This window comes from Choloepus didactylus, chromosome 2 (assembly GCF_015220235.1).
Source record: "Choloepus didactylus isolate mChoDid1 chromosome 2, mChoDid1.pri, whole genome shotgun sequence".
NCBI lineage: Eukaryota > Metazoa > Chordata > Mammalia > Pilosa > Megalonychidae > Choloepus > Choloepus didactylus.
The window spans coordinates 47,291,816-47,314,830 of NC_051308.1; the positions used below are offsets into that span (position 1 = coordinate 47,291,816).

Here is a 23,015-nt window from a genome sequence, read left to right on the forward strand (position 1 = left end):
AACTCCGTGCACGGACCAAGGTAAGGAAAGAAATATTATATTACCTTGGTGGTTAAAGCATTCTGAGAGTCTGGGGCTGATCCTGAGGGAAAGATGCCCAAACAAGACTCAGAATGGGGACATTCTGATGAGCCTAGAACTGATCCTAAGGGAAAGATGCTCAGGCAAGACTCAGAATGTGGAATAGAGGCAGTCAGCCGGCCGGGAATAAAGGGAAGGGGGTACCTTTAGGGTCCCCGGGGAACATTCCTCTAAATAATCCATTGGGAAACATGTTAAAACATTGGGCTAAAAGTATTTGGACCAAGGGAAAGGGTAAAAGAAAATGATCAAATATTATTGTTATGTTTAGACAAAAAAAAAAAAAAAAAAGCATTTTGCTGCCAAATATATTCTGGCCAAAATATAAGGCAGATAAGAGTTGGCTTTGTGCTGACCTCGTGTGTCATGTTAATAAAAATAAACTTTTTTCCAAGGCAGAATTGAACTGTGCCATGTGCTGGCTGCAGGGAAAAAAGAAACTAAAACCTGGGATAAGCATTCCCCCACCTTATGGTTTCCCCTCCCCCACCGGGGCGGGAACCATTAAAGCCTGAGGTTTTGGTGGAAGCAGTCTATGCCCCCAGGCAATTGGAGAGCCAGTTAATGCTGACTGCTCCAGTAATTACAACCCACCAAAAGTTAAGAAAAGAAAAAAAAAAAAAAAAAATGGAGAGATTTCCAAAAGTTTCCGTTTCTAAAGGCTCTTAAAGAAAGGAAGGTAAGAATCATTAATAAAAAGCCTAGCAAGGCTAGCTGAATAACAATTAACTTGATTCTTAAAATCTGGTTTATGTAAATATCCCTTTCTTGGGAGAAGAAAGGGAAATAGGAAAGAGGGCGGCTATGAGAGAAAGAGAGAGACTGCATCCACCTAAAATAAAATTGGCTGTACCCATATCCCCAAAGAACGATGAAAGTTGAGGTCTGAAGTCAAGTGGTCTCAGGCTGGGAGAGTGGAGTGGCCCACATGCATGAAAAGGGTGAGTTTGCCCTGGGGGTTGAGGGTGGGCCTTCCGCCTCAATGCTCTAGAAAAGTTTTGCCGCCTCAGGACCCAGAGGGTGGAGCACATTCCCAGGGGAATGGGAAAAGCCTGGCTGCCACCCCACTGTTCAGAGAAGGCAGAGCCTTTACCCCGAAGAGGCAGAGTCTGGGTGGCACCCCGATGTTTAAGAAGGGTGGGGCCTAAAAGGTAATCTCCCCAACATCACCCCAGACTTTGAAAAGAAAAGGGCTGCCACAAAAGCCTCTAAAAAGGGTTGAACTCCCACTCCCTCAAGCCCCAAGAATACAATGTCATTCTGTTAATAACTCAGACTTTAAAAGGTCAGCTATATAAAGGAATTTTAGCCTAATATTCAGAGAAGATCCAAAAATCGATGAATGGCTGAATAAGCCATTAGAGGAAATATTCAGAGAGTCAACAAGCCAGGGAGGAAACAGACAAAAGTGAGATAGAGAAGTAATTGGAGCAGTTTAAAAAAAAAAAAAAAAAAAGAGGAAGGAAATTTGTAGCATGGGGTTTGTGTGATTCTCCATTCATATACTTATGTGGGGCTAAACAGGTATTAATAAATACATTTACATATTTTAGTGTGCTGTGTAATTAAGTCTAAGGCATGTGGAAGCTACATTTAAAGTCCCTTAATGTGTGTATCAGGGTATACAGGAAGTTATATGTACATTTTTTAGGACTGTATTTGGATGCATTCTGAGAGTTAAAACTTCATGAATCTAATGGGAGTTTAAGTTGTATGTTTACACAGGAATGTGGGATAGTTGTATTTGTATGTAATAAAAGCATGTAATATAATTATGTAGGAGTCTTTCAAACTGTGAAAGTTTGTCAGTGCGTAATTTAAAACTTGGCAAAAATTTCCTGTGTACTCATCTATAGTAAACTGAAGCTATTTCTTTGTGTCTTTATAGCGTATACTAGTTTGTGTGTACTCTAAAGCTGCGCAATTGTGTGCAGTTTCACAATAGTGTGAAAAATGAAAAAAAAAAAGTGAGAAAAACTGTGTAAAAGTTTTCTATGTATGTGTAACAGTAGTGTATTGGCTATACATGCTTGTAAATGGGAATGTATGTCTGTTTCGTATGGTTATGAGTGTGTATATAAGTTATATGTGTCTGTATTCCAGATATATGAGACTGTGTATTCTTGTAAAAAGCAGAATAATTTTTCTGATATATTTTGGGCAAAAGCAAAAGGTCCATACTCAAAGTGCAAGTAAATGTTCCTATAAAAGGGTTTAAGGTTCACTAAAGCTGAATTAAACAAACTTAGAACAGTGAATGGTTCATATCTCTTCCCAGGTCTCCATTTGGTAATGCCAGGTTGCTATCTTAACATTAAGTCTAATAGGAATAAAGACAGCACATATATTGTCAAATACTACACACCAAGGCTTGTCCTCCTCTCCCTGGAGAGTGGGTTTTTACTCATCTAACAGCAAAACTTGTGTGTATGTTCAGGGTATGCATATATGTGAATCACGTATATTCAAGCATCACTAAACTAGGTGTACTAAAAACTGAATTTTAAGTTAGCATTTAAGAGTGGTAAGCCTTTTTATGTTCATTAATCTTAGGTTATTGTAAATTATTGTTGTCCTTTAGTCTAATTGTTCTAGCCCGAAATGTTGGTAAGTTCTTGCTGCTCTTCATGCACATGACTTCAGGAGTGTCTGTACCTAAAGCAGGTATTAGCAGTTTTACACTAGGGGAGTCATTAGAGGGGTACAAGCCATGTGTGATTTAGTACTTAGGCAATTACAAGGTGTAGGCCTTTGGTTCTTGGTTTGCCTTTCCCCAGGAGGACTGGAGAGCTCCCCTCCCTAGACACAAAGGATCTTTTTCTTAAGAATTATATACTGGCCTTGTCTTCTACTTTATCATCTCTCAGGCACCGTGGACTGTTGGCTCAGACCCCGCCTCTTGAATTTGCTGCCCATCAACATCAGCCTGGCAGCTGGGTTCTGATCCAGTCATGGAAAGAATCCAAACTTCAACCGATCTGGGAAGGACCCTATCAGGTCTTGCTGACAACTGAGACGGCAGTCCGAACGGCAGAAAGAGGGTGGACTCATTACACACGAGTGAAGGGACCGGTGCCTGAACCAGACGATAAGTATCCAGCAACTCAACCTGAATCCTGGAAAGTGACTCCTACCTCAAATCCCCTAAGGATCACTTTAAATAGGCAACAGTTAAAGGAACATATTAGAAGGGAGAAAGGGCTGAATTAAACCCTATGTTTGCATTGTAATCTGTGTATAGCTTAATGATGAAATTGCTTATGCTGATCATAATGTTCTATATTCAAGGAGCAACAGGTTCTGCTAAGCTGGTTATAAGTGTAGTCAAAGGCTCAAAGTCTCAAACTGTACAATTTGATGTTTGTCAGGTAATGAGCTGTAAAAATCTAAAACATCAGCAACAACTGAGGGAGGAATATAAGCATTTATGTAAGCAGACTGTTCAAATAGAAAGCAAGATTGTTGGGGGGCGAACATTTGAGAGTATAACTTATGAGACACCTAACCCCTGTTATTCTTGGAACACTGCTTGGTGAACCACACAGTATGAGAAATGGGTCTTACCCAGGTTGGAAGAAAAACCATTAAGGGAAACTTGGCTGAAATTTAACTCTCCAGTTCAAATTGACCCCAAGGTCATTAGAATACTTAAGGCCAAAGACTTAAAGCAAACCACAGAAATAGAGACAGGTTATGGAAATACAAATGCCTGGGTAGAATGGGTCAAATATACCATCCAGAGTCTAAACAGAAGTGACTGTTATGCTTGTGCAACCAAACAACCCACTGTTCAGATTATGCCTTTCCCCTTGGAAATGAAAAAGCATGAAAAGGAGTTTAAATGTATAACACTCCTCTTTCAAAATGCTACTCCTGGTGAAAGTTGTAGTACGTTGTCCTCCCTTTTCCCTCCAGTCCAGAAGGGAAGTGTCAAAGCCATACCAGCGTCTCACCTTGGTCCCGGAAACCACTCTGACTGTCTTTCCAGATGGGAAGAAGGGCTCCAGGATCTTGGTACCATGGCTTTGTGTACACAGGTGTGGAATGTGAGCAAGTACTGGCAACTTCTTCAGCCTAACTATACCCCGAGCAGACCTCTGGTGGTACTGTGAGAAGGGCATCCTCTGGGCAACACTACCTGAAAGGTGGGAAGGAACCTGTGCTCTGGTTCAATTGGCTATCTCATTTACCCTGGCATTTAAAAGTAATAAGAAAGTACCAACCCAAGGCAAAGGAAAAAAAAAATGTACAAAATGTACCCGGTTCCTTCAATAAAAAAATTGTTTGTAGATAGTATAGGGGTCCCCCGGAAAGTTCCTAATAAGTTTAAAGCTAAAAATCAAGTAGCTGCAGAATTTGAATCGTCCTTATTCTGGTGAGTCACCATCAATGAAAATGTCAATCATCAGCTAAAATTTATCAACTATACCAGGAATGTCATTAAAGAAATAGCAGAACAGTTAAATGCCACTAGCCGAATGGCATGGGAAAACAGAATGGTCCTAGACATGATGCTAGCTGAAAAAGGAGGCGTCTGTGCTATAGTTGGGGGAAATTGTCGCACATTCATCCCCAATAATACCGCACCTAATGAAACTATCACCAAAGCCCTACAAGGCTTAACAGCCTTATTTCAGAAAACAGAAAAGAATTCTAGCATTAACAACCCACTCACAGAATGGTTGAAAAATTGGTTCGAGAAATGAAAAAGAATTGCAACATCTATTTTAATTTTCCTTATCATTCCAGCCAAAATGTTTATAACAGCTGGGTGCTACATAATCCCATGTGCTCAAAGGCTAGTTCAAAAACCCATCAAAACCACTAGAATCAAAAATAAGAAAAATCCCTATAATGAGAAATGTAAAAAAGCCCTTAACAAATTTGAGAATCTAAAATGTAAAAACTAAAAGGGTTTTAAAAAAAAAAAGAGGAGGGAATCTGTAAGAAAGGGATAAGTTTAGTTTTCACATAGAGACAGCATGGAATAAGGGAAATGGAGGCAAAACCAGTTTAAACAAGCCCCAAAGAGAAGAGAGAATCTGCCTGCTCCTTATATGGAAAAGTAACCATAGTTACTGGAATGTAAAGAGATATGAGGTAATATCAGAGGCGGGAACTCACAGCAAAAAAAAAATTAAAATTTGAGGGGGATAGGCTGATCAGTTCAAAATCTCAATAATGAGCTAGTTGGCTCTCTAGGATTGGCTGTACAAATTAAAATCTCAAAAGATGAATTAGTTAGTGTTCTCGGATAGGCTGTAACCTCTGTAGTACCCAGTCAATGGGGAAACAGGAGAGGGACTTGCGAATTAGGAGTAGGAGATTTAAAGATCGCCATTCTCTTCCTCTGGCGCACCAGTCTTCCATGTGTTTGACTGGACGCCCTATCTTGCAAGATTGTAAATAAATTCTTTTCTCCTCCAAAACGAAGTGAGCGTTTATTCCCTTACAGGAACCGCTTTATTTCCGACAGACAGTTTTAGCAAACTAAAACAGAAGGAAAAAAGGCAACACAATTAAAAAAATGAGCAGAAGACATTCACCAACATTTCACAGAAGAGCCACTACAAATGTCTAACAAATTGATAAGAGATAATCTAATTAACTGGTAATAAGGGTAAGGCAAAATAAACTCACAATGAAATATCACTTCATAAGCATAAGACTAATAAAAAATTAAAAGTTCTATTACACTAATAGCCAGCATGAATATACAGAAAAAAGTACTCTCATACTTTGTGAGAAGTAAAGTGAAGTGTTACAGATATTTTGGGAACAACTTTCAAAATTAAAAATACATAATACTGAGTGAGGTCATCAAGATGGCAGAATAAAACATGCTAGGGAACATTCCCAATTAGAAATAGCAATAAAAAGACAAAATCAACTTTCTCAAAACTCTGGAAGATAACAGTGCTGGTTTGAATCTGTTATGTATCCCATTAAAGACAATGTTCCTTTAATTCATTCTTATGGGGACAAACCTATTATGGGTAGGATCTTTGGAACAGGATGTTTCCATGGACATGTGACTCACTCAATTGTGGGTGGGACCTTTTGATTAGATTATTTCCATGGAAATATGACCCTGCCCATTCAAGGTGGGCATTAATTAGTTTACTGGAGTCCTTAAGAGAGTTCAGGGAGAAAGAGACAGCTCAGAGTTGACAAAGACCCAGATACCTGGAGATGCAGACAGAAAGATGTCTGGAGATGCTAAGACATGAAGCCCAGAACTTGCCCCGGAGAAGCTAAGTAACAACCCACATATGCTTAAAGAGAAAGTCACTGGAATCAAAAGTTGAAAGCAATACAACCCAGGAGCAACGGACCAACAAATACTAGCCATGTGCCTTCCCAGCTGTCAGAGGTATTCCGGACACCATCAGCCTTTCTTCAGTTAAGGTATCCTCTTGATGCCTTAGTTTGGACACTTTTATGGCCTTAATAACTGTAAATTTGTAACCTAATAAATCCCCTTTATAAAAGCCAATCCATTTCTGTTATATCGTATTCCGGCAGCTTTAGCAAACTGAAACAATAACCAAGACTAGAGAACAACTCAATAAATGCTGAATAGGAAAAAATAGACAAAAAATTTAAATGGTAGGAGAGCAATGAAACAATTTTACTGGTCCTAGCTCCTCCCCTAGGCTTGGCTCCACAGTTCGTGCAACTCAGGCAGTGGCTCAACAGCCTGCATATATTTAAGTGCAGATCTCAGAGACTTGGTAGAAACACAATAGCAGCTGAGTATCTTGCACACACTCAAGTACAGAGAAATTACATGTAGTATGATACATACACAACATGGAAAATTACACAGTCATGAAAAAAATTATCTTAGAGAACTTCCACAAGTATTACAGAGTGAAAAAAAATGCAAAAAATAAAAAAGTTCAAGTAATAAAATCCCACACACCTATTAGAATGGCTAAAATTCAAAACACTGACAATACCAAATCCTTGGTATATTTGTAATTGCCAAAAATTGGAAGCAACCAAGATGTATTTCAATAAGTGAATGGATAAACAAACTTGTATACATTCATACAATGAAATATTACTCAGAAATAAAAAGAAATAAGCTATCAAGCCACAAAAAGGTAAGGAAGAATCTTAAATCATATTGCTAAATGAAGGAAGCCAGTTTGAAAAGACAACATTCTATAGGATTCCAACTATACAACACCAGAAAAGGCAAAACTATAGAGAAAGTAAAAATATCAGTGCTTGCCAGGGGTACCATAGGGGAGGGGAGGATGACTAGGTGAGCAGAGAACATTTTTAGAACAGTGAAACTATTCTATAAGATACTATACTGGTGAATCCAAGACATTACGCATTTGTCAAAACCCATAGAACTGTACAACACAAAAAAATGAACCCTAATGTAAACTATGAGCATCAGTTAATAATAATATATCAATATCAGTTCAATTATAACAAATGTACCACACTAATGCAAGATGTTAACAACAGGAGAAACTGATGGGGGGGGTGGCATAATATGAGAACTCTCTGTACTTTCTGCACAATTTTTCTGTATACCTAAAACTGCTCTAAAAAAAAGTCTATTTTTAAAAAAGGAACCAAAAAGCTTCCTAAGAGAAACAAGCTGTCTGCAAAGAAATGTGAATCCCACTTCCCATCTACAAGCCATATGCAAGTCAACGATAGTACCTTCAAATTTCAGGGGTAAAACTATTGTTGACCTAAAATTCCATACCTACACAAACTGGCTGTCAAGTGAGAGCAGAAAGAACATATTTTCACCATGAAAGAATTCAGGAAGTTTATCCCCAGTGGTGTTTTGTTCCAGTAAACATAGAAGATGACAGAAGTCACTACAGGATGCCATTCCCCAACATAATCTTTAAACAACTAGCAAAAATCAGCAGAGCCATCTACCTCAAAACTCAACAAAACAGTTAAATGGTTGTAATAACTAGGGAAGAATCAAGAAATGCAGCTTGAAAAACAGTAGGCGAAGTCATAGTGTCCTTACTAACTCTTCCTCCACACCCTCCCCAGCATGATGTGGTGCCAACATAAGTGCCCACTGCCCTGTTTCAAGAGTAACAACTATGGCCCATACTACGGTGCCTGTATGTCAGTGCCAATCCAGCAGGTGGAAGCCTAAAAGTCTGACCCAGGACACATTACTCCAGCTCACCCTTCCAGAACTTGTCCTGCACATAGAGAAGCAGATTGCAGGCAGCTAAAAAAGGGTAAGAAATAAGTAAATCAAAGGAGCCTGAGGCATTTGAATTCCTGTAAATGGGGAAATTCCTAAGGCCACAAGCAAGCACAACACCAGGGCAAGAAGCAGGCTGCATGCAGGCTTGGATAAGACAGAGAGGAACCTGCACTTCACCTCTGTCTTAAGCTGATCATCTTGATAGGAGGGCTAAGCTCTGAAGGAAACCACCAGCAAAAGCAGAGCCAATCTGCAAAAACCACGAAAGGAAATCGTATCACTAGCTAGATACATGCTTAAGGAACAGACAGATTAGGAATTAAATCCTAGAGTCAACATTTTAAAATATTAAAATGCACTGTGAAAGAAAGGATTACAAGACAAACAAAGAAACAGGAAATAATGGCACATCAAAACGACAAGATTAAAATCCAGAAACTATCAAAACAATGAGGATGAGACTTTGGACAAAGTGGATGAAGATTTTTAAAAAATTGATCCTCAATATGGTCAAGGAGATAATGAAAACATAGAGAAAGAAATAAAGGATATCAGGAAAACAATGAATGAAGAATATGAGAATCTCAATAAAGAAACAGAAATTTTAAAAAGAACCAAACAGAATTACTGGAGATGAAGAATGCAATACCTGAAATGAAAAATTACTTAGGGGGTTTCAACAGCAGACTGGAGCTGGCAGAAGGCAGAATCAGTGATCCTGAATACAAGACAACTGAAATGATTCAGGCTGAGGAACAGAAGGAAAAAGAATTTTAAAAAGCAAACTGAGCCTAAGAGACCCATGGGACACCATCAACGGCACCAATATACACACTATGGTAGTCCAAGAAGGAGAAGAGAGAGAGAAGGAGCAGAAAGAATATTCAAAGAAATAATGGCAAATTTTACAAAAGACATGAATATGCACATTCAATAAGCCCAACCAACCCCAAACAGGATAAACTCGAACACAATCACATCCAGACACAGAGTAACTGCCAAATGCCAAGGACAAGGAGAGAGTTCTGAAAGCTGCAAGAGAAAAGCAATGAAGAAAAAGCAATGAGTTATGTACAAAGGAAACCCAATAAGATTAAGTGACGATTTTTCAACAGACAATGCAGAGGAAAGAAGGCAGGGGGATGAAATATTTAAAGTGCTAAGAAGAAAACAACTGTCAACCAAGAATTTTATATCTGGTGAAACTTGCTTTCAAACATGAGGGATAAATTAACACATTCCCAGGTGAACAAAAGCTGAGAGAATTCATCACCACTAGACCTAGCCTACAAGCAATGCTGAAGAGAGTTCTTCAGAATGAAATGGAAAGGACACTAGACAGTGAATCAAAGTGGCATAAAAAAAGATTGCTGGTAAGGGTAATTATACGGATAATTATAAAGGCTAGAACTTTTCTATTGTATTCTGGGGGACATAGCTCCACTTTTTACTTCTTACAGGTTCCGAAATGCAAATGCATAAAAGTAATGATAAATCTATGGTTTTGGACATACAATGTATAAAAGATATAATTTGTAACAAATATATCCAAAAGATGGGGGGATGGAGGAGTATAGGAATAGTGTGTGTTTGATACTGAAGTTAGGTTGGTATTAAATCAAATGTGACTGTTATGAATTTAGGATGTTAAACTTAAGCCCCATGGTATCCACAAAGAAAATATATGAAAAATATAAACAGAAAGAAATGACAATGGACTCTTAAATGGAACAGTACAAAAGAATCAAACAAATATGAAAGTAGGTACTATGGAAGAATTGAGAGTCAAAAAAAGGCACACAACTTACAGAGACAAAATAGTAAAATGGCAGAAGAAAGTCCTGCATCCTTGACAGTTGTTTCAAATTTAAATGGATTAATTCTCCAGTGAAATGACAGACTGGCAGAATGGATTAAAAAAAAAAGCATAAGCCAACTATATGATGCTCACAAGAGACTCATCTTAAATTCAAAGACATAAGTAGGTTGAAAGTAAAAGGACAGAAAAAAATACACCATGCAAACTAGTAACCAAAAGAGACCCGGGGTAGCTATTCTTATCAGATAAAATAGACTGTAACTCAAAAACTGTTACAAGGAACAAAGAAGGTAACTATATGCTGATAAATGGATCAAATCAACAGTAAGACAATTGTAAATATATATGCACCTAATGGCAGAGTCACAAATATATGAAGCAATATTGACAAATATGAAGGGAGAAATAGTTCAACATTAATACTTGGAGTCATCAATACACCACTTTCAATAATGTGTATTGAAAGAAAATCAATAAGGAAATAGAAGACCTGAGTGATACTCTAAACCAACTACACCTAAGAGACATATATAGAATACCTCACCCAACAGCATCAGAATACACGTTCTTCTCCAGAGAACATGAATCATTCATTGTCCAGGACAGACCATTTGTTAAGTCACAAAATATGTCTCAATAAGTTCAAAAATACTAACATAATACAAGGTATCTTCTCTGACCACAATGGAATGAAAATGAAATGAATAACAAAGGAAAAACAGAAAAATACACAAACACGTATAAACTTACAAATGCACTCTTAAACAACCAACTGGTCAAAGAAAAAAATCACAAGGGAAATTAGAAAATATCTTGAAACAAGTGAAAATGAAAACACAACATACCAAAACTTATGGATGCAGCAAAGGCAGTACTGAGAGGGAAATTTATAGCTTTAAATGTTTATACCAAAAAGGAAGAAAGATTTCAAATCAGAGCCCCGACCTCAAAACTGGAGGAACTAGAGAAAGGAGAACGAAACACAAAGCAAGCAGAAGGAATGCAATAACAAAGATTAGAGTGGAGAAAAATGAAATAGAGACCAAAAAAATAAGAGAATCAACAAACTCAAAAATTGTTTCCCTGAAAAGATCAATAAAATTGGTAAACTTTTAGCTAGACTGATGAAGGAAAAAAGAGGATGCAAATAACTAAAATGAGAAATGATATTGGGGCTATTACTAACGACCCCACAGAAATAAAAAAGATTATAAGAGGATACTATGAACAACTGTACCCCAACAAATTACAACCTGGATAAAATGGGCAAATTTCTAGAAACACACAAACTTACCTACACTGACTCAGAAAAGAAATAGAAGCTCTCCACAGACCAATACCTAATAAAGATTGAATCAATAATCAAAAACTTCCCAACCAAGAAAAGCCCCAAACCAGATGGCTTCCCTGGTGAATTTTACCCAACATTTCAAGAAGAATTAGCACCAATCTTGCTCCAACTCTCCATAAAATTGAAGAGGATAGAACACTCCATAACTTATTCAATGAGACCAACTCGCCTTAATGCCAAAGCCAGATACAGATCTCATAAGAAAAGAAAATTAGAGAACAATATCCCTTATGAATAGAGACGAAAAATCTTCAACAAAATGCTAGCAAACTGACTCCAACAGAATATTAAAAAAGTTATATGCCATGATAAAGTGGGATTTATACCACGTATGTCGGTGATTCAACATAAGAAAATCATTAATGTAATACACTACAGTAACAGAACAAAGCGGAAGAAAACAGATGATCATCTTAATTGAAGCAGAAAAGACATTTGACAAAATTCAGCACGACTTCCTGATAAAAACACTTAAGAAGCTAGGAATAGAAGGAAACTTTCTCAACATGATGAAGAGCATATACGAAAAATTGAACACTAATATCATACGCAATGGTGAAAGACTGAAAGCTTTCTATCTAAGATCAGGAACAAGACAAGGATGCCCACTGTCATCACAGTTCCTGGAAGGTCTAGTCAGAGCAATTAGGCAAGAAAAATAACAGGCATCCAAATTGGAAAGGAAGAAGTGAAAAGTTCCCTATTTGCAAGATGACAGGATCCTATATACAAAAATCCTGAAAAATCCACAACAATGTTATTAGAATTAGTAAAGTAATCGGCAAAGTTGCAGGTTACAACATCAACCACAAAAATCAGTAGTGTTTCTATACAATATGAAAAACAAATCAAGAAAACAAATTCCATTTACAACAGCAACTAAAAGAATCAAATATCTAGGAATAAATCTAACCAAAGATGTAAAAGACTTGTACTCAGAAAACTAAACATTGCTAAAAGAAATCAAAGATGACTTTAATCAGTGGAAAAATATTCCATGTTCATAGACTGGAAGAGTAAATGGTAAGATGTCAATTCTACCCAAAGCAATTTACAGACTCAATGCTATCCCAATTAAAATTCCAACAGCCTTCTTTGCAGAAATGGAAAAACCAATCATCAGATGTATATGGGAGGGTAAGGAGCTCCAAATAACCAGAGCTATCTTGAACAAAGTTGGAAGACTCACACTTCCCAATTTTATAACGTATTACAAAGCCACAGTAATCAAAATAGCATGGTACTGCCACAAGGACAAATATACAGACCAATGGAATCCAATTGATAGTTTAGAAATAAAACATCACATCTACAGCCACCTGAATTTTGACAAGGGTGGCAAGTCCACTCAAAGGGGAAAGAATAGTTTCTGCAACAAATGGTGCCAGGAAAACTGGATGTCCATATGCAAAACAATGAAGGTGGCCCCCTACCTCACACCATATACAAAAATCAATTCAAAATAGACCAAAGATCTAAATATAGGAATATATAAAACTCCTAGAAGGAACCATAAGGAAGCATTTTCAGGACCTTGTTTTATGCAATGATTTCTTAGACTAAATGTCAAAAGTATGAGCAACATACTTCTGGCATAAAGTCTAAGAAAAATACATAAATGGGACCTCATCAAAATTAAAAACTATGTGCATCAAAGGACTTCATCATGAATGTAAAAAGACAATCTATAGTATGGAAGAGAATATTTGTAAACCATATATCCTATAAGGGTTTAATATGCAGAATATATAAAGAAATCCTTCAACTCAACAACAAAAAGACAACCAAAAGAAAATATCCAAATGGCCAAAAAGCATATGAGAAGATGCTCAACATCATTAGATATTACTGAAATGCAAATCAAAACCAAAATGAGATACCATTTCACACCCACTAAAATGGCTATCATTTAAAAAATGGGAAATAAAGAATGTTGAGAGGATATGGACAAGTAAGAACACTCATTCATTGCTGGTGGGTATGTAAAGTGGTGCAGCCACTGTAGAAGACAATTGGCAATTCTTAAGAAAGTTAAGTATAGAATTTGTACGGCAATCCCACTTCTAGGTATATACCAAAAAGAATTGAAAGCAGGACTCAGACAAATGCTCACCAATGTTCACAGAGGCGTTATTCACAACTGCAAAAGATGGAAGCTACCCAAGAGTCCATAAGCTGGTGAACGGATAACCAAAATGTGTATATACCTAAAATGGAATACTATTCAGCCATAAAAAGGAACAAAGTTCTCATATATGCAAAACATGGATGAATCTTGAAGACATCATGTTGACTGAAATGAGCCAGACACGAAAGGACAAATCTAGTATGATCTCACTGATATGAAATACTTGGAATAAGCAAATTCATAGAATCAGAAACCAGAACATAATTCTAGGATCCAGGGGCCAGGATGGGTGTAGGGATGCAGGAGTTACCGCTTAATTGAGACAGAATTTCTATTTGGGGTAATGGAAAAGTTTTTGTAATGGATGGTGATAATGGTTGCACAGTATTGTGAATGTAATTAAACAGCACTGAATTATATATTTGAATATGGTTAAAAAGGAAAATTTTAGGTTGTATATGTATTACTAGAATAAAAATAAAATTTAAGAAACATAGGACTGTACAACACAGTGATCTCTAATGTAAACTATGAACTAGTCAATAGTAGTTAATTAATATTAACTACAGTTAATGGCACAATTATAATAATATTATTTCATCAATTTTAACAAAGGTACCACACTAATTCAAGGCGTTAAAAATGGTGGGGGGAGGGGGGCAGTGGTATACAGGAACTCTATATTGTCTGCATGATTTTTCTGCAAACCTACAACTTCTACAATTAAAAAAAAAAAACTTATTTAAAAAAAAAAAAGAAAGTTTATCATCCACACATTCTTGATTTAGAAATTGACCAAGGTATAGTCATAATCTAGCACAACAAAGGAGTAAATCAAAAATGGAAAATATCCTATCCTGGACAAAAAAAAATGGAACCATCCCAGGAGAACCAAGAAGGGATTACTATGACAGCAGCCATGTAGCAGCTAAAGAGCATGCCTAGATAAAAGAGATGAAGGTTTCTAAAAAGAATATCTTCAGGAAACAATATACCACATTAGAGATAACAGACTATGACACTGAAAAACTTGATGTACTAAAAGCACAAAATGCAAGGGAAAAAACAAAACCTCCAGCTACACAATAAAATTATGCTCCATATATGAAGAACCCAATTCCAAATCAGAATAAGTCAAGGGGCTTTATAAAACAAAGGGTAATGGTCCCAGGCAGCAGGGACCATTGGGGGCCATCTTAGAGGCTAGCTACCACAGTCTACTCTCTGGCCTCCAAGGATTCATATTCCACTCATATACAAAATAAATTCACCCTCCTCCCAAAGCCCCCAAAAGTTTCATCCTATTAGAGTAGCAGTTTCAGAGTCCAAAATCTCATCATCTAAATCAGGCCCAGGCATGAATGAGATTCCTCAGATGAAGTTCCCTAAGTATAACTCTCTGAGTACAATTCCTCCTGTATTAGTTTCCCAGGGCTGCCATAACAAATGCCACAAACTCGGTGACTTAAAATAATAGGAATTTGCCCTGACTCCCCAACCTGTCCAGCGGGTGTTTCAGCTTCTTTCCTCCCTCCAGCCCTCACCGCTCACCAGCTCCCTTCTTCTGCCCCAGGCCGCCATGGAGCAGCCCCCGGCGCCCAAGAGTAAGCTAAAAAAGCTGAGTGAAGACAGTTTGACTAAGCAGCCTGAAGAAGTGTTTGACGTTTTAGAGAAACTTGGAGAGGGGTCTCATGGAAGTGTATTTAAAGCAATACATAAGGAATCTGGTCAAGTTGTGGCAATTAAACAAGTACCTGTTGAATCAGATCTTCAGGAAATAAAGAAATTTCTATTATGCAGCAGTGTGACAGTCCATATGTTGTAAAGTACTATGGCAGTTACTTTAAAAACATGGACCTCTGGATTGTTATGGAGTACTGTGGAGCTGGCTCAGTCTCAGACATAATCAGATTACAAAACAAGACATTAATGGAAGATGAAATTGCAACCATTCTTAAGTCTACATTGAAAAGATTAGAGTATTTACACTTCATGAGAAACACACACAGAGATATAAAAGCTGGGAATATTCTCCTCAATACAGAAGGATATGCAAAGTTGGCAGATTTTGGAGTGGATGGTCAGTTAACAGACACAATGGCAAAACGCAATACTGTGATAGGAACTCCATTTTGGATGGCTCCTGAGGTAATCCAAGAAATAGGCTATAACTGTGTGGCAGACATCTGGTCCCTTGGCATCACATCTATAGAAATGGCTGAAGGAAAACCTCCTTATGCTGATACACATCCAATGAGGGCTATTTTTATTGATTCCCACAAATCCACCACCAACATCCAGGAAACCAGAACTTTGCTCTGATGATTTTATTAATTTTGTTAAGAAGTGCCTAGTGAAGAATCCTGAGCAGATAGCTACTGCAACACAACTTTTACAGGATGAAGACAAGCTGGATTCTCATATCATGGTGAAGACCAGTTCAGAAAGTGTGGGCACTGTGCAGGCCACAAACACAATGAGTGAAGAGGCCCAGACCATGACTGAACGTAACAGCACGATGTTAAGAGTCGGACCTAGGGACCATGGTTATAAACAGTGAGGATGAAGAAGAAGAAGATGGAACTATGAAAAGAAATGCAAATTCACCACAAGTACAAAGACCATCTTTCATGGACTACTTTGATAAACAGGACTTCAAGAGCAAGAGTCATGAAAACTGTAATCAGAACATGCATGAACCCTCCCCTATGTCAAAAAATGTTTTTCCTGATAACTAGAAAGTTCCTCAAGATGGAGACTTTGACTTCTTAAAAAAATCTAAGTTTAAAAGAACTACAGATGCGGTTAAAAGTGTTGGACCCTATGATGGAACGAGAAATAGAAGAGCTTCGTCAAAGATACACTGCGAAAAGACAACCCATTCTGGATGCAATGGATGCAAAAAAAAAGAAGACAGCAAAACTTTTGAGTCTAATTTCTTCTCCGATTTTTTTTTTTCTGTATAGCTATTCTGGAGACCAAGAACCACTAAAAATTGAAGGAATATCATGTTTGTATTGTTTCTTAATCCCTAAGATTTCAGCTGTACAACTGGGCAAAGGTCTGAAACTGATGGTACATACCCAGGTGAATTCCCAAAAGGCAGAATTCATAGCTGTAGTCTCTATATTTTCATTTTTAAAATGAAATGATGAAAACAGCAGAATGTATTCTTCTCTTTACCTGTCAACTGTAAATTAGATTGTAAAATGAAGGCTGTATCCAAAAATCCTGAAAACCCAAAGCTATGGTTTAATTGTACAGTACCGAAGGCTTTCTGTTACTCTTCATTCCTATGTAGTAGTCTATTTATTGTATCCCCTGAGGTCAACTTATTAATTTATGCTATCTCACTTTGTTTTCTTTTTTAAGGACAAGATTAGGGTAGCTTTGGTGAAGGAAGGGGACATATTAATAGCTGACAATGGATAACCAAATTACACTTTCAGCCAGGAGATAGGGATACAGTCCTTGACTTCCAGGATAGTTTTCCAATAGAAACAAAGCAATAATAGCAATAGCATCCAACTGGACCAGGCATTTTTTATACTGAAGCAATACTTGCATTTTTACCTTTTGAAATTTTGTCTAATTTTTTTTTTTCATTTTTGATGTTTGGTACAAATAGAACTACATATATTTAGGTTAAATAGAGCTACAGTGTTTAAAACCAAAGAATTCAATTGAACCTTGGCACCAAAAAGAAGTGTGGTAATTACCTAAAAAGAAATTAAACCTGAAGACAAATGTAGTTTATTAATATCATTTCATCGTTCATATGTAGGTCTGAAAACTAAACTGTATCAAACTGTAATAAGCTTCTCAAATTTGGTTCTGTGGAAATGTGCTCTATTGTCACAGGACTTTTTTGTTGGTTTTCATTTATTTCCTGGGAATTGGTAAACATCATGTGCCTGATGATAACAAAATAGCAAAAACATTTATACTCAACTGTACAAGCCTTGGGGACCGGGGGAAAAAAAAAAGATTAAAACCATTAAAAAGAAACTCAAAAAAAAAAAAAATAGTAACAGGAATTTATTCTTTCACAGTTCTGGAGGCAAGAAGTCTGAAAATCAAGGTGTCACCAAGGACAGGCTCTCTCCAATCATTCTAGGGAAGAATCCTTCCTTGCCTCTTCCAACCTTCAGATGGTGACCATTAATCCTTGGTGTTCCATGGTTTGTAGATAATTACCTCCATCTTCACATGGCCTTCATCCCTGTGTGTCTCTGTCTTAGAGTATCTTCTCTGAGTGTCTTCTTATAAGGACACTAGTCATATTGGATTAAGTGACCACTCTACTCCTGTTTAAACTCATCTTAACTAATTAGATCTGTAACAACCCTCATTTCAAATAAGGTCCCATTCTGAGGTACTGGGAGCTAGGACTTCAGTAACATAATTCAACCCATACACCTCCTGACCTGTGAAACTACAGAGACAAGTTATCTGCCCCCTACCCATCCAGCATACACCAGGGAGACAGGCAAGAATAACTGCCATAGATATTCCTATACAAAAAGGGAGGAAATGGAAGGCACAAAAGAGTCAGTGATCCATAACAAGTCTGAAATCCAGCAGGACAAATGTTGGAAGTTCTTTGATTAGGTCTGGGCCTGGGAATAATTTTCAAGAGCTCTCAGTTCCGACCTCTGGGCTATTGATTCTGCCCTGCATCCTATCTCCTTGTCAGTGGAAGATAAAGCATTTGCAACTGAGGTTTGTTTTCTTTTTTAACATATTTTATTGTGAAATATAACATATATACAGAAAAGTGAGAACTTTCAAAGTACAATTTAACAAGTAGTTAGAGAGCAAATTTTAAGGAATGACATGGGTTAAGTTCCACGATTTCAGTTATTTCCTTATGAAATATAACATATATGCAGAAAGGTGATTAACTTTCAAACTACAATTCAACAAGTGGTTATAGAGCAAATTTCAAAGAATGTTACGGATTACAATTCCACAGTTTCAGTTTTCCCTTATTCTAAAATACATATACAGAAAGGTGATAACTTTCAAAGAACAATTTAATGACTAGCTATAGAGCAAAGAATGTTATGGGTTACAGTTTAGCTATTCTAATACCCTAGCATATATATATTTATATATATATATATATATATATATATATATATATATATATATTCAGTATTCATAATCCCTTGATAAGTCCTATCTTGTCTGTTGCTACCCCTCCCTCTTGTTTAATCACATTCTGTATCTTCAGGTACATCTGGACAATGACCATCCTAAGTTGTTCATATTGAAAAGGGGCATCAACATTATGGAGAAGGGGGCTGCATCTGGTTGACGTTCTTGGCGAGGCCATTGCCTCTGGGTTTTGGGATTTATCTGGCATAGGAACACTCTGGAGGATTTAAGTTTCTGAAAAATAAATTTAGTGAGTGAAACTTTTATAGGAACCTAGGTATTTCAGGGCTGCTGTTGTTTATGGCTTGCCATACTATGGCCATTTCAAATATTTAGCTGGAGCTTGCATAAGAGTAACCCCCAAGAGAGCATCTTGACTCTATGAAATCTCTCAGCCACTGTAACCTTATTCTGTTACCTTTCTTTTCCCCCTTTTTATAAAGAAGGCATTCTCAATCCCTTGATGGTATTGTGAACAGCTGATTGTACACCACAGATGATTGTATGATATGTGAATATATCTCAATAAAACTGAATTTTAAAAAAAAAAGAACTCAAAAAAAAATTAAATGAACAATGCGGGGAGGAGGGGATGGGCATGTTCTGAATATTCTTTTCATTTTAATTTTTATTTTATTTTTTGGAGTAATGAAAACATTCAAAGATTGATTGTGGGAATGAAGGTACACCTCTATGATGATACTGTGAACAACTGATTGTACACTTTAAATGACTGTATGTTATATGACTATATCTCAATAAAATTGCATTAAAAAAAACCTATGAGATAGCACTGTAACTAAATTTTCTAAAATAAATAATACCTAGAAATTTTTATTCCCCCCCCAAAAAATAATAATAAAGACCTCCAGTAGAGGCAAAAAAAACAATACAAAGATCTATCCAAAAGGTTGATTGTTAAGTAAATCATGATAAATCCATACATGCTGCCCATATAGAAACATCTTCTAGAAGACAATTTATTGACATAGAAAGTACTTTCAATAAATTCAAAGGTTTAAAAAGTAAACTTACCAAACAATATATATAGTACATTTTTAAATTACTGTGTACATATACAAACCCACACTGAAAAAAAGACTGATAGGACATAATTCAAAGTATTAACCATGACCACCATGTTTATCTCTTGAGTGTTTTTTGGTGATGGTGATTGTATTTTGGATTTTGTTATTTTTCCAAGTTCTCAATCTTTTCCATATCAAATCCATAACTAAATCCTATGAAATACATTTTTTTTTTCATTTGATTGGTCTCAGATATTCTAGGAATCTAACAGTATGACTCAACCAATAACATACCCAGAACACCATCCCAAAACATACATATTTTGGACTAGGTGCCTCAAACCAACCATTCATACTATGAGAAAGGTGTCAGGGAAACATAAAATACAGACTTTTTTTTTTTAATCAAAGATTTCAGAATCATAAGAATAATTCAACTTCATCTATACTTATGTTCCTACAAGTTTTTTTATTTGTTTTAATGGTTGAAATTGTTGTTGTTCTGGTTTCATGGAAGGAAAAAATAAATGCACTTTAAGTTAATGAAACTATACCAAGAATATGAAAAAACAACCTCAAGAGATTGATGAATGAAATGACTTATCTTAATAAATAAAAAGGACTTTTTACTTCATGGTACAATATTTTGGGGTCCAGCAGACATGCATCATCAGTTAATAGTCACTTTTTTAAAATCACAATTTCAAAATAATCACTTACCAAATACTATTCCTTTAGCAAATGGAGGAAACAATTCTGAATGTCGGAATAAGTTTTTGTGAATTTGCCAGAGTTCTTTGTGTAGTTTCTTAAAGTCACTGTATCGCTTCCATACAATTATCTAAAGAGAGGGGAAAATTAAACATATGTCACCTAGTGACAAACCAGCAAAAGACAGAGAGCAAGAGGAACTAACTGATGGAGCCAAATCAATACTTGAAAAGTAAAAGGTCTCAGGACAATGAGATTACAGGTGATTTTAATTTTTATATTGTTTGCTTATCTGTCATTTCTAATTTTGATACATGAACATATTTCTATCCTGAGAAAAACAGCAATGTTATTTTTGCATTTTAAGAATAGATCAAATTATGGCAAAACCAAATTGGCAAGGGATTAAGGAAGAAAGAGGTGATGGGCTTCTGAGGGCAATATCTTATTTAAGGTAAGTGTTACTATATAAAGTCGTGAAAAACACAAGCAAAAATCAGTTTCTCTAAAATACATTCAATTCTTTCCCACTGAAAAAAAGTGTTGTAAAATAGCTATTACTTTACTGAACCAACTCAACTTTCTTATTCACTAAAATCACTCTAATAAAATTCCTCAATGAAATAATGAGTGACAACCATGTATAAGATTACAAATTTAATAAAAGCTTAATCTTTCATTAAAAACATTCTCGGATATTTTGCTTACATACAATATTTCTTTTCAAATTATTAACTAACGATATTAAAAACTTCAGATCCCTTGAATTTACAAAACCACCCAATTCAATTAACATTATCCTTTTTACTGTTATATAACAGGATTTAAAACCTGCTGGATTATCTTTTATGGCAATCAATCAATATCACTACCACATTATTGGCTCATGAATTTTCTTTCCTTCTTTTTAAACAGTCTTTTCCTTCCATTGCAAAATTTCTGAATATGTGCCTACTTTCTAAAGCTATTTATTTATGAAATGACTTAAAAATGAAAGATTTCTGACATGATACATAGGAGAAAAGTTTTATTTCAGTTCTTTTTCCTTCCAAAATTTCATCAGTGAAATATGGTACCAGTAGACAAACTACACAATAATTTTTTAAGGTGGGGGAAGGGGTAACACCTCCATCTTTTTCTTTTCCTTTTCCAGACTGTTCATGCTCTAGAGAATCTAATGAATGAGAAGCCACATATTACCTGTTGCTGTCCTCTTCCAGATTTACTCATGCTTTTCTTAATAAATAAGACTTCAGAAAGAATTTTTTCAAGATTAAACAAAATAAGAAAGCTATTTCAGGGATGGAATCATATTCCCCACAAAAGGCATGTTCAGGTCCCAACCTCTGGTCCTGAGGGTGGGAATCCATTTGTAAATAGGACCTCTGAAGATGTTATTAGTTAAGGTGTGCCCAGACGGAATGAAGATGAGCCTTAATCCAATATGGCTAACATCCTTCTAAGTGAAGGAAATTGGACACAGAAAGAGAAGCCTGAAGGAGCAGCCAGAGGCTGGAAATCAATGCAACCCAAAAGAAAAAGGAGAAGAGACGGGCATGTGCACTGTCATGTGACGGAAAAGCCAAGGAACCTCAAAGATTGCCAGCCAGCCAGAAGATACTGACCCTGGAAGGAAGCAAGTCATCTAGGCTCTGAAACTATAAGCCAATAAATTCCTGTTGTTAAGCCAACCCACCATACAGTATTTTAGGAGCTAAAATAGCTATCCTAGATAATTTTAAATTATTTATTCCATGTAAGTATTTTAGCAGTCTTAGGAAGAAAACAGTGATTTCTGGTAGCAGATGCCAAGCTATATATAAAAGAAAAACAACAAAATTTCTCTAGTTTTATAAAGACAGCATATTATTAGCCCTATAATTGGTTGGACTAACAGTACATCTACTGATCCTCAATAGCCCTTGTGAAGCCTGACCAAATTCTGATACAGCAATTAAATAAATTAGTTAACAAAAGACAAAAAGAAAGAAAAGGAAATGGAAACAAATCTAGATGGTCAATTCCTCTCCTAAACGAGAATGCCAATGTTTAAATGAAATAAATGGGAAAATAAAAAAGCACTGCTATCATTTTCAAGATTATTCTGTATTTTAAGAAGTCAGTTATATAGAACATATTTTTTTTTAAAAATGTTATACCATTTATAACAAAGGACCATGCAATTGTCTAAGGACACTTACAAGTGTTTTGTGATGAATGATTCACCAACAGTTGTTATTATAAAACAGTTTTCCCAAAAAAAGGATTAAGGAAATGGCAGAATATGTTCATGGATAGGGTAGTTCAGGATTCTCCCTGGAAAAGGGGAACATCAAGCTACAAACTACAGCACAGCAATCAGACATTGTATCAAAGGAAACATAACCCATTTCCAATTTTAACAGAATTGTAAATTTTCAAAAGCCTAGTATTGACTACTAATTCAACATAATTAGTAGAATTCTAAAGAACAAAGTATAGCTCATACTAATCAATTGACAAGAGTACTTTAACTAATCAATGGCACAAATTAC

The 23,015-nt window shown here is 36.3% G+C and overlaps 1 protein-coding gene and 1 pseudogene across 2 annotated transcripts in view; one reads left to right on the forward strand and one right to left on the reverse strand.

Annotated features, from left to right (window-relative positions):
* Positions 1-23,015, reverse strand: part of RPS6KC1 (ribosomal protein S6 kinase C1) — a 340,815-nt gene that overhangs the window by 298,283 nt on the left and 19,517 nt on the right. For both annotated transcript variants that reach the window (XM_037824064.1, XM_037824056.1), the window contains exon 3: positions 20,491-20,611. In XM_037824064.1, the coding sequence (XP_037679992.1) occupies positions 20,491-20,611 (121 nt within the window). The remainder of the gene's footprint in view (positions 1-20,490; positions 20,612-23,015) is intronic.
* LOC119527183 lies at positions 15,162-16,729 on the forward strand (annotated as a pseudogene).